The sequence below is a fragment of the Fistularia commersonii genome, chromosome 33 (assembly GCF_037954325.1).
Source record: "Fistularia commersonii isolate RoL2024-O1a breed Wild chromosome 33, RoL_Fcom_v1.0, whole genome shotgun sequence".
Taxonomy (NCBI): domain Eukaryota; kingdom Metazoa; phylum Chordata; class Actinopteri; order Syngnathiformes; family Fistulariidae; genus Fistularia; species Fistularia commersonii.
Window position 1 is genome coordinate 817,381 of NC_141316.1, and position 15,546 is coordinate 832,926.

At 45.6% G+C, this 15,546-nt stretch overlaps 1 protein-coding gene across 6 annotated transcripts in view; it reads right to left on the reverse strand.

Moving 5' to 3' along the window:
- dcxr (dicarbonyl/L-xylulose reductase) overlaps nucleotides 1-14,341 on the reverse strand; it is a 25,320-nt gene extending 10,979 nt beyond the window's left edge. For 5 of the 6 annotated variants that reach the window (XM_086140314.1, XM_086140315.1, XM_086140316.1 and 2 more), the window contains exons 1-4: nucleotides 14,204-14,341; nucleotides 14,026-14,104; nucleotides 3,001-3,098; nucleotides 1,290-1,444 (exon numbers count right to left, since the gene is read on the reverse strand). In XM_086140314.1, the coding sequence (XP_085996440.1) occupies nucleotides 1,290-1,444; nucleotides 3,001-3,098; nucleotides 14,026-14,077 (305 nt within the window). In that variant the 5' untranslated portion in view covers nucleotides 14,078-14,104; nucleotides 14,204-14,341. The remainder of the gene's footprint in view (nucleotides 1-1,289; nucleotides 1,445-3,000; nucleotides 3,099-14,025; nucleotides 14,105-14,203) is intronic. The other variant, XM_086140318.1, reaches the window with a different exon arrangement.
- Nucleotides 14,342-15,546: the final 1,205 nt, after the last annotated feature.

The following is a 15,546-nucleotide window of genomic DNA, read 5'->3' on the forward strand; positions in this document are numbered from 1 at the left end:
AAACATATGCACTCAGACTCAATATCCCCCCGCCTCTCCTGGGACGTGGTAAAAGCTCTGCCTGACATTGGAATCGTAAGTCTTACGAACAGGAACTACGAACTATGCAGGGCATTCCCAACAGGCCCTCACAATACCTTTGGGTCTGCCAGGTCTGAATAGCATCCTCCCCCACCATTGGAGCCAGCTCATCACCAAGTGGTGATCAGTTGACAGCCCCACCCATATTTTTACCCGAGTGTCAAGAACATGTGGCTGCAAGTCCAAGGACATGACCACCAGCTTGGTTATCAAACTGCAGCCAAGGGCGTGTTTGTGCAAATCGCACATATGCACAACATTATGCTTGAACATGGTGTTCATTTTGGCCAGTTCTTAACAAGCGCAGAAGTCCAGGAAGAGAAAACCACTTGGGTTCAGATCTGGGGGGCCATTCCTCCAAATTACGCCCTTCCTGGGTTCACTGTCGCTGCCTACGTTGGCTGAGGTCTCCCAATAGAACAAGGGAGTCCCTGGTAGGAGCACTCTCTGGCAGCCACTCTAGGTAACTCAAAAAGAGGGGGTAGGCTGAGCAGCTGTTGAGTGCATAGCCACAAACAACAGTCAGAATTGTAACCCCACTAAAAGGCGGAGGGAGGCTCCCCTCTGGTCCACTGGGTTGAGCCCAATGTACGGGCACTTAGTCAGCAGCCAATCAGTATGCCCACACCTTATCTGCGCCTCTCACCAGGGGAAACTCCACAGTAGAGAGAAGTCCAGCCTCTCTCAAGCAGACTGGTTCCAGAGCCCAAGTGTCTGACTAGATCAAGCTGGAACCTCTTGGCCTCACTCAGGTTCCTACCCCTCAAGAGAGGTGGTATTTTCCAAGAGCCAGCTTCTGCAGCCTAGGGTCGGACCGCCAAGTTCACCCACCCTGGCAAACATCTGGCCCACAGTGCACCCCCTTGGCCCTTCCTATGGGTGGAGAGCCCAAGAAAACTAGGTTGATTTCTTTTAATCATCCTTTGAGGTTCTTCTGAGCCTTGCTTTCACTGGTCCCCCACCTTGGACCTGTATGCCTTGAGTGACCCCTTCCAGGGGTATACAGTCCCCAACAACTTAGCTCTTAGGATCACTGGGTAAGGAAACTCCTCTATCACGATAAGGTGGCAGCTTGAGGAGGGGTTGATTAGGATGTGATATATTATTGTACCTTCAAACATCATTGAACGTAACTCACACATTAGTTTTTGGTGTTACAAGTGTAAATTGGATGCATTCTAAATCGTTCTGTCAGATCTCAGTCTTACTGGTCAAACTGGTTGGAAGTGACCTCCAGAAAAGGAGCCAAATGTGCACAGCCAGCATTATTGACTAGCAGTTCAATGGGGCCAATGTTCTGCAGTGACGCTTCTGTGGCTTCCCAGTCTGCCAGGTCTACGCACACAGGGGTGATGGATGAACACTAAGAAAGATGCACAATGGATAGAAGAACAAAACGTCTATAATCTAAAACAACTAACTACTGAATACAAAATATATAAACAATAAACAACTGAAATCACTTTGTCAAGTACTCATGTACTGAAAAAAGTACAGTAAATAAAATTAAAGTCAAATGAAAGCGGGAAATATTTAAGAGTGCCAAACATGATAGTGAACATATTGGTAGACGGACACTGGAATTGGAGCTGCCAGGCAGGAGATCTAGAAGAAAACCAAAGAGAAGATTTATGGAAGCAGTGAGAGAGGATATGAAGTTAGGTGGTGTGAGGGAGGATGATACAGAGAATAGGGTTTGATGGAGAAGATTGATTCCATATCCATATCAGGACAATGTATGATTCTCCCTAATTTGACTGAGTATGTTGTTAATAATCTTACCCTTATTAATAATATGTGGCACCAGTAGATGCCACATACAGTACAAAGTAAACTATATATAGTATACTTTTGGAAAAAGGGGAGCAATAAATAAAAAAATGAAAACACAAAGACAAATTCAAGATTAGCGTATGAATAAAATTTGTCAAAAATTAGCAGAAAGAAGCTATAGAAAAAAAAGTTACTTGGGATGTTATTTGGGGGAATAAGAATTCATTAATTCAAGTATGTTGCATAAAGTTCTTTGCCATAAGGTGTGAATACAGTTGTTTCTCATATTGCTCTAATAATTGAATGGATATGGAGATATAAAGATATATAACTGAATTGGCAATTAAATGTTATGTATTGAACTATTAGGGCAACACGGTGAAGCAGTGGTCAGCACATGTGTCTCAAAGACAGAAAGATCCTGGTTCAATTCTGGAACAGGTATTTTCTTGTGGAGTTTCCATGTGCATGTCTGTGTTGGTTTCCTGCCACAGTACAAAAACATGCAGTACATTAATTGGGGAACTTACATTGTTCAGACATGTGAATGAGAGAGCGATTGGGTTGTGCCGCATTTGACTGGAGACTTTCCAGTTAATCCGCCTATCGACCAATGCCACTAAGGAGGATACATAAGATAGAGACAAGCACCCCATAACCCTGATTACAGGATAAGTGGTATAGATAGTGGTTGAATTAATCTTGAACTATTATTATCATAGTCAAATAATTATTATTGTACTGTTTGCTTCAGACTCAGAAGTAAAAAATCTTGGATGAAATTAAATGTTATTTCATCCAACTATTTTCAATATTTGCATTCAAAACTACATGAAAAAATGCAGGATTAATTGAAAATACTGTATAGTAGAGTAGCTAAGGCTCCAGACAAACCGTATATGGTATTCAGTCTACTTAATTTGCAAATATCCAGTAGGTTTATAAAACACTTGATCTATTGGTTATTCTGTAGTCTCAGTGTCTGCATGTGTTTTGTTTTTTTTTTGGAAGGGATACATATACAATCCATAGATACATAAAGACAATGGTCACATTAAATCTCCATCCTATCACTTAACTAGAGTCAAATTAAGAAGGAAGCCCAAGGGTATCAGTGTGTTTGTGCGTGTGTGTGTGTATGTGTACCTCCTGCACCAGACTGTTCAGGTCGGCTTGTGTGCGTGTGACTGCTGTGACCTTTGCTCCGCAGCGTGCAAGAGCCAGAGCTGTGGCCCTGCCAATCCCTGTGATATCAAACATCCATAAACACAAAGACTTATTACAGAGTGGAGGGGCTTCTGTGACATGAGAGCTGACACAGAGTCATACATGCACATTCCACAGATGTTTTGAGCTACGACACAACGCATTCCATCATCTTTCTGCTCTTTTTTTCTCACCATGGGGAAGTCGCTTGTGCAAGATCATCAGTCCTGTTAACTCATCTTTCATTGTTGCTTCAGTCACTTCTGATATTTTAGATTGCGTCTTATGAAACTCTTTATTTTGAACTGAAACCCAAAGATTAATCTTATTGATAAATGAAAACTGGCACATACTGACACTGGACACGATCATCATTATCTGAACAATAAAAATAAATAAATTATTGACCTTTTTGTTGTTCAGGTGGGTGTAATGCTGAAAAAATAGCAGTTTTTTTCAAGAAAGCTTGAAAAAGCTTGAAATATGATATACATCATGTCAATTAAAAGACTTATTTGTCACATTGACGTCATGTAGGCTTAAAATCTGTTTTATCAAATGTAACCCTTTCATAAAAATTGCTGGAGGCACCGGACCAGCGGAGGTGCTGTTCGAGACCTGGATGGAGGGCGACCCCAGCGGGGAACCTGTATAGGAGACACAACTTCCCCCGCCAGCCTGTATGCGTGGGTCGTAACATCGCCTTGAGGGACTGGTGAAACTATTCGCACAAGCCGTTAGGCTAAGGGTGGGATGCCATTGTATCGTCCCCAGTCTCTTCCAGTGCCAACCAGGGCACTGACACGAACTGCGGACACCTGTCTGAAGTTACGTCGGACGGGGTACTGAAATGGGCGTCCCAAGAAGATAGAAAAGCCTGAGGCACATCCACGCCAGTCGTGGAGGCCAACGGGACCACCTGGTGCGTAAAGCCCTGTGAAGGGGGTAGGGGACCAACCAGGTCAACATGGACGTGGTTGAAATGCCTTGCGGGAATGGGCACGACATGCGCAGGGCACACAAGTAATGGCAGCAGGCAATCTGCAACTGGCTTGGCCTTCCCAGCCACATACCTAATGTCTGTAGTGTACTCAGAAATGTTTGCAAGGTGTCCTTGCTGGCGGGCGGACCACGGCTCAGCAACTCGTGACATGGCGAAAGTCAACGGCTCGTAGTCCACATACGGTGTGAAGGAGCGGACTTCCAGAAGAAAGTGGAAGTGCCGCGTTGCCAGATGCAGGGCCAAAAACTCCCTGCAATGTTCCTTCTAAGCTGCGCAATTGCGCAATTGTGCACTGCTCGCACACTCTCGGCGCACAAGAAAATCTATTCAGCGCAGTGAGCGCACTGCAAATTAATTAGATACAGTATATAACATTTTTTCTGTATCTTTCTGCTGTGTAACTCAGTGAGTGACAGGTGTCCAGCCAATTATATGATATGATGCAATTACACTACGCAGCCAATCACGGTATTGACTGTACTTGCGTACATACTCTGCCAATACATGCTATATAACAATAATAACAGTGTGGCGGAGTTAAGTGACACTAATTGTAACCCCTTTTCATGGCGAAACGAGCGGGGAGTGAATGTGATATGTCCACTCTCCAATAGTAGGCCATCAGGGCCTGCAAGACCTTCTCTGCTGGCCAAAAAAAATATCTGAATCACAAATTTTAATTATAGTTTGTCCATGAATACTTATAAAATAATTTCAAATGGTCTGTTCACTTCCTTTCATAGCTTTTCTCCTGGTTGTGCTGCTTCAAACCATGCATTTTCATATTAAAGCATTTAACCAATCACATTTCAGCCATAATCTGTTGCCAGGCAGGGTCAAAGGAAGTCAAAGGAATCTGCCCAGGGGGGTGCGGGGGGTCCTGCATAATCATTTCTGCAAGCCCTTTTCACAAAAAAAAAGCGTTGATGACGCTTTTGCTTAAACAAATCAGATTTTGAGTTTGCGACATCAAAGCCTTCTAGCAGGCAACAGCAACGTCAGCGTATTCACACCCTCTGATTGCATAGTCAGAGAGTGGACAAGTGTATTAGCGAGGAGAGGCATACTAGCCAGCTGCGAACAGAAATACAGAGTTGTGCTTGTTTAATATCGGTATTGTCAATCCACAATGGCTGCAGGAGGAGAATAAACGGATTTAGTTACTAATACATTGTTAAAGCAATTTTCTTTTTGAAGAAAAGCTGGACATAGTAAAGAAAGGTCAGGTGACTCCTAAGCTAGCGAACCTGTCACAACCAGGAAAAGGATTTGTCCAACATTTTCAAGTCACAAACTACGACCGGTACCCCTGGCTCACAGGCTCCGAGGTACACTGCAAATTGTATTGCTGGGAGCGCTTGGAGCCGAAGCACACAGATAATCTGTACGACTAAATAATTGAATTCTTTTTGAGGAAAGAAAGGAGGATGGATTTTGTCTACAAATTATCAGAATTTTTGGTGAGTAAAATGCTGCTATTTTCCTAATACTGCAAGTTTATAAGGTTATTATTGGTACTATTTATGTGTCGTAGCTGTTTGCTATAAAGGCATTTACTGTGGCTATTGTCCGTTTTTGTGGCTCCCGCCACAGGACCGGACTTTGTTGTCCTGGTGTGGTCAGATTTAATTCGGCCAAAAACGTATTTATTGTCAGGCACTGATCAAGCAAGAATGGTTTATTCAAAGTCAGGAAATACACTTACGAGATACCCCGGGCCAGAGATATCCTGGGCCAGAATGAATGTCACCCCGAGAGGAGGATTGTTCACCTTCTCTAGGCATCCGCTGAGACATGTCCAGCGGATGTGCAGGTGAGGAGGTTCTGGCCCCAAGCCAAGGAGGCACGGTAATTTCATACAATCCCCTCAACGGTCGGGTTTACTTCCTAATAAGGACTTGCTTTATACATTCTTGGAATTTGGCCACTTGGGATGCCGGGCCACGCCCAGGACAAAGCCGCGGAGTGCGTGATCGATTATGTGCGGGGGTGTCAGTGGTAGAGTAATGCAGCCTCAGGGCAGCACTGGCCCGTGTTTCTCCAAGCTTGCCTTGGGGGGGCACGGAGCAGTGTCTCCCCTTGCCTATCCCAAGCCCAGATAAATGCAGAGGGTTGTGTCAGGAAGGGTATCCAGCATAAAACTTTTGCCAAAACCAAACATGCGAGTCAATCATAACCATATCATACCGGATCAGTCGTGGACCGGGTTAACATCGACCGCCATTGGTACTGATGACCTACAATGTACTAATGGAAATTGGGCTACTGTGGGTCGAAGAACAAGAAGAAGAAGAGGAGTGCGTGTTCAGAAGCAGAGAGAGAGGAGGAAAGGAAAGAGCCTGGGACTGAGAGTAGGGACTATGACAGGAAAAGGTTGGTCGACATGATGCAGAGAAGGAAGGTAGATATACTGTGTGTCCAGGAGACCAGGTGGAAAGGTAGTAAGGCTAGAAGCTTAGGAGCAGGCTTTAAGTTGTACTATTATGGTACTGACAAGAAGAGCAATTGAGTTATCTTAAAGGAGGAGCTTGTTGGGAACGTCCTACAGGTCAAAAGAACGTCAGATAGACCCATGAGTCTGAAACTGGAAATTGAAGGTGTGATGCTCAATGTTGTTAGTGGCTATGCCCCGCAGGTGGGATGTGAATTTGAAGGGAAGGAGAAGTTCTGGAATGTGTTAGATGAAGTGATGCAGAATATTCCCAGAAATGAGAGAGTGGTAATTGGTGCAGACTTCAATGGACATGTAGGTGAAGGCAATAGAGGGGATGAAGAAGTGATGGGCAGATTTGGTATACAGGATAGGAATGCAGAGGGACAGATGGTGGTAGATTTTGCAAAAAGGATGGAAATGGCTGTAGTGAACACCTTTTTCCAGAAAAAACAGGAACATAGGGTAACTTATGAGAGCGGAGGTAGGAGCACGCAGGTAGACTTCATCTTGTATAGACGAGGTAACCTGAAAGAGATCAGTGACTGCAAAGTAGTTGTAGGTGAGACCAGATGGCATCGGATGGTGGTTTGTAGGATGACTCTGGTGACAAGGAAGATCAAGAGGACAAAGGCAGAGCAGAGAACAAAGTGGTGGAAGCTGAAACGGGAGAAGTGTTGTAGGTTTGCATGGAGGAGTTGAGAAAGGGCCTGGGTGGTCAGGGTGAGCTTCCAGATGATTGGAAAACAACAGCTAGTGATATCAGGGAGACAGCTAGAGGAGTTCTTGGTGTGTCATCTGGAAGGAAAGTAGATAAGGAGACTTGGTGGTGGAATGAAGAAGTGCAGGAGTATATACAGAGAAAGCGGTTAGCAAAGAAGAAGTGGGATACTGAGGGGACTGAAGTGAACAGACAGGAGTTCAGGGAGATGCGGCGAAAAGTAAAGATAGAGGTAGCAAAGGCAAAACAACGGGCGTACGATGTGTTGTATGCTTGGTTGGATAGTAAGGAGGGTGAGAATGATCTATACAGGTTGGCGAAACAGAGAGATAAAGATGGAAAGGATGTATAACAGGTTCGGGTGATTAAGGATCGAGAGGGAAATGTATTGACAAATGCTAGAAGAGTGATGGGAAGATGGAAAGAGTACTTTGAAGAGCTGATGAATATGGAAAATGAAAGAGAGGCAAGGGTAGAAGAGGTGACTATTATAGACCACAAAGTAGCACAAATTAGTAAAAGTGAAGTGAGGAAGGCATTGAGGAGGATGAAGAGTGGAAAAGCAGTTGGTCCTGATGATATACCTGTGGAGGTGTGGAAGTGTCTAGGAGAGGCAGCGGTAGATTTTCTGACTAGATTATTCAACAGGATCTTAGAGAGTGAGAAGATGCCTGAAGAATGGAGACAAAGTGGGATGGTGCCTATTTTTAAGAATAAAGGGGATGTGCAGAATTGTGGCAACTATAGAGGGATAAAGTTGATGAGCCATACAATGAAGTTATGGGAAAGAGTAGTGGAAACTAGACTGAGAGCAGAAGTCAGCATTTGTGAACAGCAGTATGGCTTCATGCCTAGGAAGAGTACTACAGATGCAGTATTTGCGTTGAGAATGCTAATAGAAAAGTATAGAGAAGGCCAGAGGGAGCTGCATTGTGTTTTTGTAGACCTAGAAAAGGCATATGACAGGGTGCCAAGAGAGGAGCTCTGGTATTGCATGAGGAAGTCTGGAGTGGCAGAGAAGTATGTTAGACTGGTGCAGGACATGTATGCTAGCTGTGAGACACTGGTACGGTGTGCTGTAGGGGTAACAGAGAAGTTCAAGGTGGAGGTGGGACTCCATCAGGGATCAGCTCTGAGCCCCTTCTGTCACGATGTGCTGGGGCGGACTCGAGCAGGGAACCACACTTCGGGACAGAGAGGGGTGGAAAGCGCTTTTATTCGGTTGAAGTTGCAGACTGGACTGGACGGGTTGCAGACTGGCCGAGATGCAGACAGAACGGCAGAAGCTGGGCCTTGACTGGACGGGTTGCAGACTGGACGGGTTGCAGACTGGACGGGCCCCAGGCAGGGTGGCAGACTGAACAGTACGGGATGCAGACGGGACGAGTTGCAGACAGAACGGCAGAGGCTGGGCCTCAACAGTACGGGTTGCGGGAGGGAACAGAGGTCACGCCGGCCAACTGGGCCCGGCCGTGACTCGGGAAGGGAACAGAGGTCACGCCGGCCGTCTGGGCCCGGCCGTGACTCGGGAAGGGAACAGAGGTCACGCCGGCCGTCTGGGCCCGGCCGTGACTCGGGAAGGGGAAGGAGGTCCTACCTGGGGTCCGGTCATAGCAGGGGTGAGGTCCGGGTTGGCAGGGGTGAGGTCCGGGTCGTGGCAGGGTCCCACAGTAATCCATGAAGACCACAATCCCCCGGCGCCAGGCAGAGAGTGCCGCTGCCCTTTATAGGGATCTCGATTAGCGGCATCTGCTGCAGCTGGCGCAGATTACAACGGGGATCAGCTGTGAACCCTGACACCCTTCTGTTCGCAATGGTGATGGATAGGCTGACAGATAAGGTTAGACAGGAATCCCCATGGACCATGATGTTTGCGGATGACATTGTGATCTGTAGTGAGAGCAGACAACAGGTAGAGGAAAATCTAGAGGTGGAGGTATGCTCTGGAAAGGAGAGGAATGAAAGTTAGTTGCAGCAAGACAGAATATATGTGTGTGAATGAGAGGAACTCGGGTGGAACGGTGAGATCAAGAAGCTGGAGGATTTCAGGTACTTAGGGTCAACAGTCCAGAGCAAAGGAGAGTGTGGAAAAGAGGTGAAGAGACGGATCCAAGCAGGTTGGAATGGGTGGAGAAAAGTGTCAGTGGTACTATGTGATAGAAGACTTTCAGCCAGAATAAAAGGAAAGGTGTACAAGACAGTGGTGAGACCAGCAATGCTGTACGGCCTAAAAACTGTTACAATGACCAAAAAACAGCAGGCATAACTAGAGGTTGCAGAGATGAGGATGTTGAGGTTCTCTTTGGAAGTAACCAGGATGGATAGGATCGGGAATGAGTCTATCAGAGGAACAGCACATGTTAGATGTTTTGGAGAGAAGGTCAGAGAAGCCAGACTGAGATGGTTCGGTCATGTACAGAGGAAGGATAGAGAATATATTGGTGGATGGATGATGGAATTGGAGCTGCCAGGCAAGAGGTCTCGAGGAAGACCAAAGAGAAGATTTATGGATGCGGTGAGAGGATATGAAGGTAGTTAATGTGAGAGGAGGATACGGAGAATAGGGTTAAATGGAGAAAGTTGATTCGCTGAGGGGATCCCTGAAGGGAAAAGCCGAAAGAAGAAGTGTCAGTGGAAGAGTACGGAGTTGGGCATCCCTTTGTCGTCACGTGATGTGCTCCCGCGGGTGTTTTTTAGCACTTCACGAGTTATCTATCTGCGATGCACCTCTCTTTATACTGCATTTCTGCAAAACAAGATGTTTTTTTATAGCCATAAACTAATTATTGGGGGGTGAATTGATGCGGAGCACTACTGAAGGATTGGTGTAAAATGCATGGCCCGCCACTGCCACTCATAAAACCAAAGTAAAAAGGAATGCAGTTCTTTGAAGTTGGAATAGCTGTCGGAGTATGTGCAAATAAAAGCAGTGAAACTGGGTGAGATTATTTTTTTTTCAAGTGAGAAAGGTCTGCTCTGCAAAACAACAAGTAGTAAGCGAGTTTTCTGATGGAAAAATATGGACTAAATGGAAGTAATGATGCCTTGACTGATGCTGGACGAGAGAACCCAGACAGGGCCTGCATCTTCGATGGCAATGGAACTACACCCTGTGATGAAATGCTGTGCCCGAAGAAATCAATCACCAACAGTCCAAACTGGCACTTAGCTGGATTGATAATGAGGTCATGCTCATCCAGACAGCGGAAAACCTGAGTTGGGTGCTCCAGGTGCACAGCAGTCGACGGGCTGGCCACAAGAATATCATCAAGATAAACGAAGACAAACAGGAGGTCTCGCTGCACCGAGTCCATGAGCCTTTAGAGCAGGGGTGTCAAAGTCAAATACACGGAGGGCCAGAAAAACAAATTTGTTACAAGCCGAGGGCCGGACTAATCCAGTGTTTATTAAAACATATTGAACTGACTGAACATAGCCTATTGAGCCAAGAACAAAATACTTAAAAGAAATTGCATGCATTATAAACTGAAAATGCAATATCGTGCTGCTCTATGATCACATCAATTACTGCTTTCAAATAGTAAAATGAGAAAATAAAAATAAATGAATCAAATCAGTTGTATTCTTTCTGATGGCTCCTATCTGCAATCAGTCCATTAACTAAAAAATAAATCCATTAACTGAAAAATAAATATAAATTAATAAGATACCATAAATCAAAATACAAAAATCTATGGCACACAGACAAAACAATACTTTCTTCAAAGAAAAATCACGTCTTGTAGAAAAAAAATGTAAAAATTTAACTCAATTAAAAACAAAAAATACGTTCATGCTCTGTGATGATCACTTGTCTTAGGCTGAGCCTGATACTTGGTGGGATCTCATCTTTTGAACAAGTTCATCAATGTTCGAGGTCAGGCTCTGAGATGAGGAAATCCTCAGGATTGAGTGAAGGTGGTTATCATGAAGACGGCTCCTGTGCGATGTTTTGTTTAGCTTCATCAAAGAGAACAGTTGTTCACACAGGTATGTGCTGCAAAACATAGAGAGCGTCCAAGCAGCTTGGATGCGCAGCTGGGGCATTATGTCGGGGATGAAACGTGCAAACTCAGCAGCACCCACTGTCATGTTTTTCCTTACGTGTGTCATTGCACTGGAGCTCAATCAACTCCATTTGTAGGTTTGGTGGTGCACTTTCCACGTCAACTGCAAAAGGATTGCCGAGCAGTGCAAACCTGCTTTTGTGGGATTCAAAGTCAGCAAATCTGCGTCGGGAGTCGGCTGCAGGTATGTTGATTATAGCGGTAACCTGTGCACTCGGGAACGCAGTGGTAGAGAGCTTCTCTTCCATGGTCTGGCAGCTGGGAAGTGGCTCAAGTTTTCTCTCCGCATCTGCAGCCAAACTTTCTCCACATAAAAGACACACAGGTTTGCCTTTTACATGTACTCTGCCTCCCACCTGCCTTGAAATCCCCTGTTTTCAGCGTCCCCCTTTCGTTTAGCCATTTTTGGGGGGGAGGTAGCTGAAATTTGACATCTGCTCTGACTGTAATAAAGAGTGAAACCAAAGGCCGCTAGCTGCGCTGCAGTGAGTTCGCGCGGTACCGATGCATTGTGGGGAATGTAGTCTTGGTGCGGCCAAAACACAATACATTGCGGCTGCAGCCTGTGAGCTGGTTCTAATAATAATTCAATTTCATCCCAGGGGCCAGAGATAATTTGCTCACGGGCCAGATCCGGCCTGCCTTGACTTTGACATATGTGCTTTGGAGGGTCTGAGCAGCTCCCTTCAATCCGAAAGGCATACAAAGAAACTTGATCAGGCCAAAAGGTATGATCACCACAGCCTTGGACACGTCCTCAGCACGTACGGGCACCTGGTGATAACTGAGCACCACGTCCACCATAGAAAAGATTGCGGCAACCAACAGCCACACGAAGAAATCCTGGATGTGGGGAATGGGGTAGCGGCCACGGTCACAGTGTTCAACCTGTGAAAATCGCCAAATGGACGCCTCGAACCATTGGCCTTGGGCACCATGTAAAGTGGAGCAGCCCAGGGGCTGTTAGACAACCTCACGATCCCCAGCTGCTCCATGGTGGCAAACTCCGCCCTTGCAGTCCCTAGTTTGGCTGTGTCCAGGCACCACACCTGCACAAAAACAGGCAGCCCTACTGTGGGAATAAAATGCTCCACGCCATGTCTTGTAGACACAGTCGAAAACGAAGGCGTCTTCTGCCAATAAACGTTGGTAGACATCCTTCGAAACCAAAAATTGGCATGCCACAGCTCCGTCATACCACAACTCCGTCGTCTCACACGGATAGGTGGTGAAAGACACTGCGTCGATAAGACGACAGTTCCCAACATCCACCAACAGGCCATTGGCACACAGAAAATCAGCGCCAATGACGGGGACCCTAATGGCGGAGATCACAAACTCTCCCTCAAAATGGCAGCTGTCAAAGCAAACAGACACTGACTGTGAACCAAAAGTATCTATTGCAGATACGTTAGGAGCATCTATAGTGGGCCTCTGCCTGTGTTGGGGGAAGCAAATGTGGAGTTTTGTCAAGAAAAGATGGCGGAGGCGTGGAGGAGAAGAATAAAAACTTTAATATAGAAACACCAACAAAAAACCCTAACTTTGAACTTCCGGAATCACCAATATATACCCGGCTTAACCACACCCCCTAGCCCTAAGTCCCGTGTGTTAAAGGCCACACCCTTTTGTGTCCGCCACAATGTATTGTCACGAGTCACGCATGTTGGGATTTATGTTGATGCATGTCTTCTGCGTGATTTTGGGGTTGCTGGGAGTTTTGTGGATGTGGTTTGGGGCGCAAGGAATTCTGTTTTTGTTTTGTTTTACCTGGAATTGGTGGGATCAGAGGTATTGCAGGCTTGTGAGGCGTGGCTGTGGCCGACAACAGCCATTGCTGATTAAAAGGATGTTTTACTGTCAACCAGGTGTCTTTCTTGACTAAAACGTTCCAGTATTATTTAAAATTGCTTTTCCTTCTCCATTGAAGAGTTGACATCATACAACCAGGGCTGTTCTGCCCTCAGCTCCGCCATCCACTCCTTTTTTTGTACGCTCCATACTGATCAGGACGTCCTCCAGCATTCCCCTTAATCCATACCTCAAAAAAAAAATACCGTCTCTGCTGCCAATACCACTCAGGTGATGCTTGTTTACCAAGTTTCCTTTTTCCGCTTTTATAAGTCATCTATTGGTTGTTGACTCAGTATTTACCTCGACGTAATGCTAATACTTGCAATAATATTGAACATGTAAGCCCTAAGATGAGGGAAAGACTTAACTACGACTGCCCAAAGATTTAAAAAGACTTCCACCTTAAACGTTATGACTGAGATGACAGGAGCACTGTGACTCCACTCACACTACTACTCTTAGGATTTCTTTCCAACTTCCAGTTTTATGTTTGCAAGTTAAAAGTCTTAAAGTGTAAGCCAACATGCAGCATTGGGGTATCCACTTGTATGTATTGCTTGAATATTTGTGCGATTGGTGAATGGTGACCATGTCCCACCCAATCCGCCACCGGCGGCCCAAACCTGCTCAACCCTGGTATGGGTGATAAATGAGCGGAAGAGTCTAGCCAGGAAAAGGTTTATGTAGAAACCCAAAATGTGCTACCTGTATTATTACAGAGCCGTAACTTATTATGTTAAAAGTCGTTGATGTCATTTATACCCATATTATGTTGCAAAGTGTATTGAGAGTGTGAAAAATCGATCGAATCACTTGAGGCTATTCCAGAAGCTGTTGGTGTCAGTGTGTGTGTGTGTGTGTGTGTGTGTGTCTGTGTGTGTGTTCATACCTTTCCCAGCTCCGGTGACCAGGGCATGTTTACCCGCAAAGGAAATCTCCATTCGATGTCAGAGAAGAAGAACCTTTAACTGTCGTTGACGATACAAAGAAGCGGCCAGTCACATGTTTGGCTTTTTGAAAGTTTACGACACTGAAATAATGTGCAATATCGTGTGTATCGAGTTTACCAGTTAAAGCGTATAGACTGGAAGTGGGCATCCGGGTCCTGTTGGGCTTCAAGATTAAGTTTAGCCAAGTGAATGGGGAAGTCAAGTTTTTGTTCCGGGTCAGTCCGCGCAGTCACCGCGACCCCACAGCTGGTTGGACTCACGGGTTCGCCAAAACCGACGTCACTGACACGTGACGTCCGTTCGTGGTGAGGGGCTCTTACGTTTCAATATGTGATCCAGATGACAAACTTTTGTCAACCACACTGAATTCTGTTTATTTTATTTTATTTAACCTGGAATTTAGCGGGAGCAGTTAGTTATGGTGCAGGCTATGGTGCAGGCTTGTGTGGCGCGGCTGTTGGCTACACAAGTTGTTTTCCCTGACTAAACCGCTACTACACACACACACACACTAAATGGTATCTTGGCATTTCTTGGTATGTCTTGGTTTCTTTCACTGGGACGGAGGGGCAAAGCCCAGCTCCTGAAAAACCATCCCACACCATAATCCCCCCTCCACCAAAATTCACACCTGGCAGAATGCAGTTAGACAAGTACTGTTCTCCTAGTAACTGTCAAACTCAGTCTCGTCCATCAGATTGCCAGATAGAGAACCGTGATTTGTCACTCCAGAGAATGTGTCTCCACTGTTCAGAGTCACTGTTCAGAGAAAGTGCAAAGAGACTGAGTAGATTTTAAAAGAGGGGAAAATGGAAATAAGCTTGCTGCACCTGATAGCGACTTACCTCTGACACGCTCTTCATAAACATATAACTGAGTTTTTGGTAGAAAGGAGGCCTTGGGAAGGACAGTTGTGGATGTGGTTAAAGAGGACAGGAAGTTAGGTGGTGTGAGACTGAAGAGGATATCCTATTTGCCTCCATAGGGTGAGATGGAGGCAGATAATTTGCTGTAGCGACCCCTGAACAGAGCAGCCAAGAGGGGCGGAACGGTTAGCGCTTCGGCCACACAGCACAAAGGACTCTGGTTCGATTTCAACAAGCGGACCTTTCTGTGTGGGGTTTGCATGTTCTCTCCATGTCTACGTGGGTTTCCTACCACAGTCCAAAAACATGCAGCAGGTTAATTGGAAAAAATTGGGAAAATTGCCCAAATGAGGGAGTGAATGAATGTTGTCTGTCTGTATGTATGGCCCTGCGGTTGACTGGGGACCAGTTCAGGGTGTACCCCGCCTCTTGTCCAATGACAGCTACGATAGGCTGCTGCATTCCCTATGTGCATTGTCCTGGATGCAGGATAAGTGACAGAAGATGGATGGATTGATGAATGCATAAGTCATCATTACTTCACAATATGATGGTGGAAAATACACCGTAAAACATCACATGACTGAAAATAAA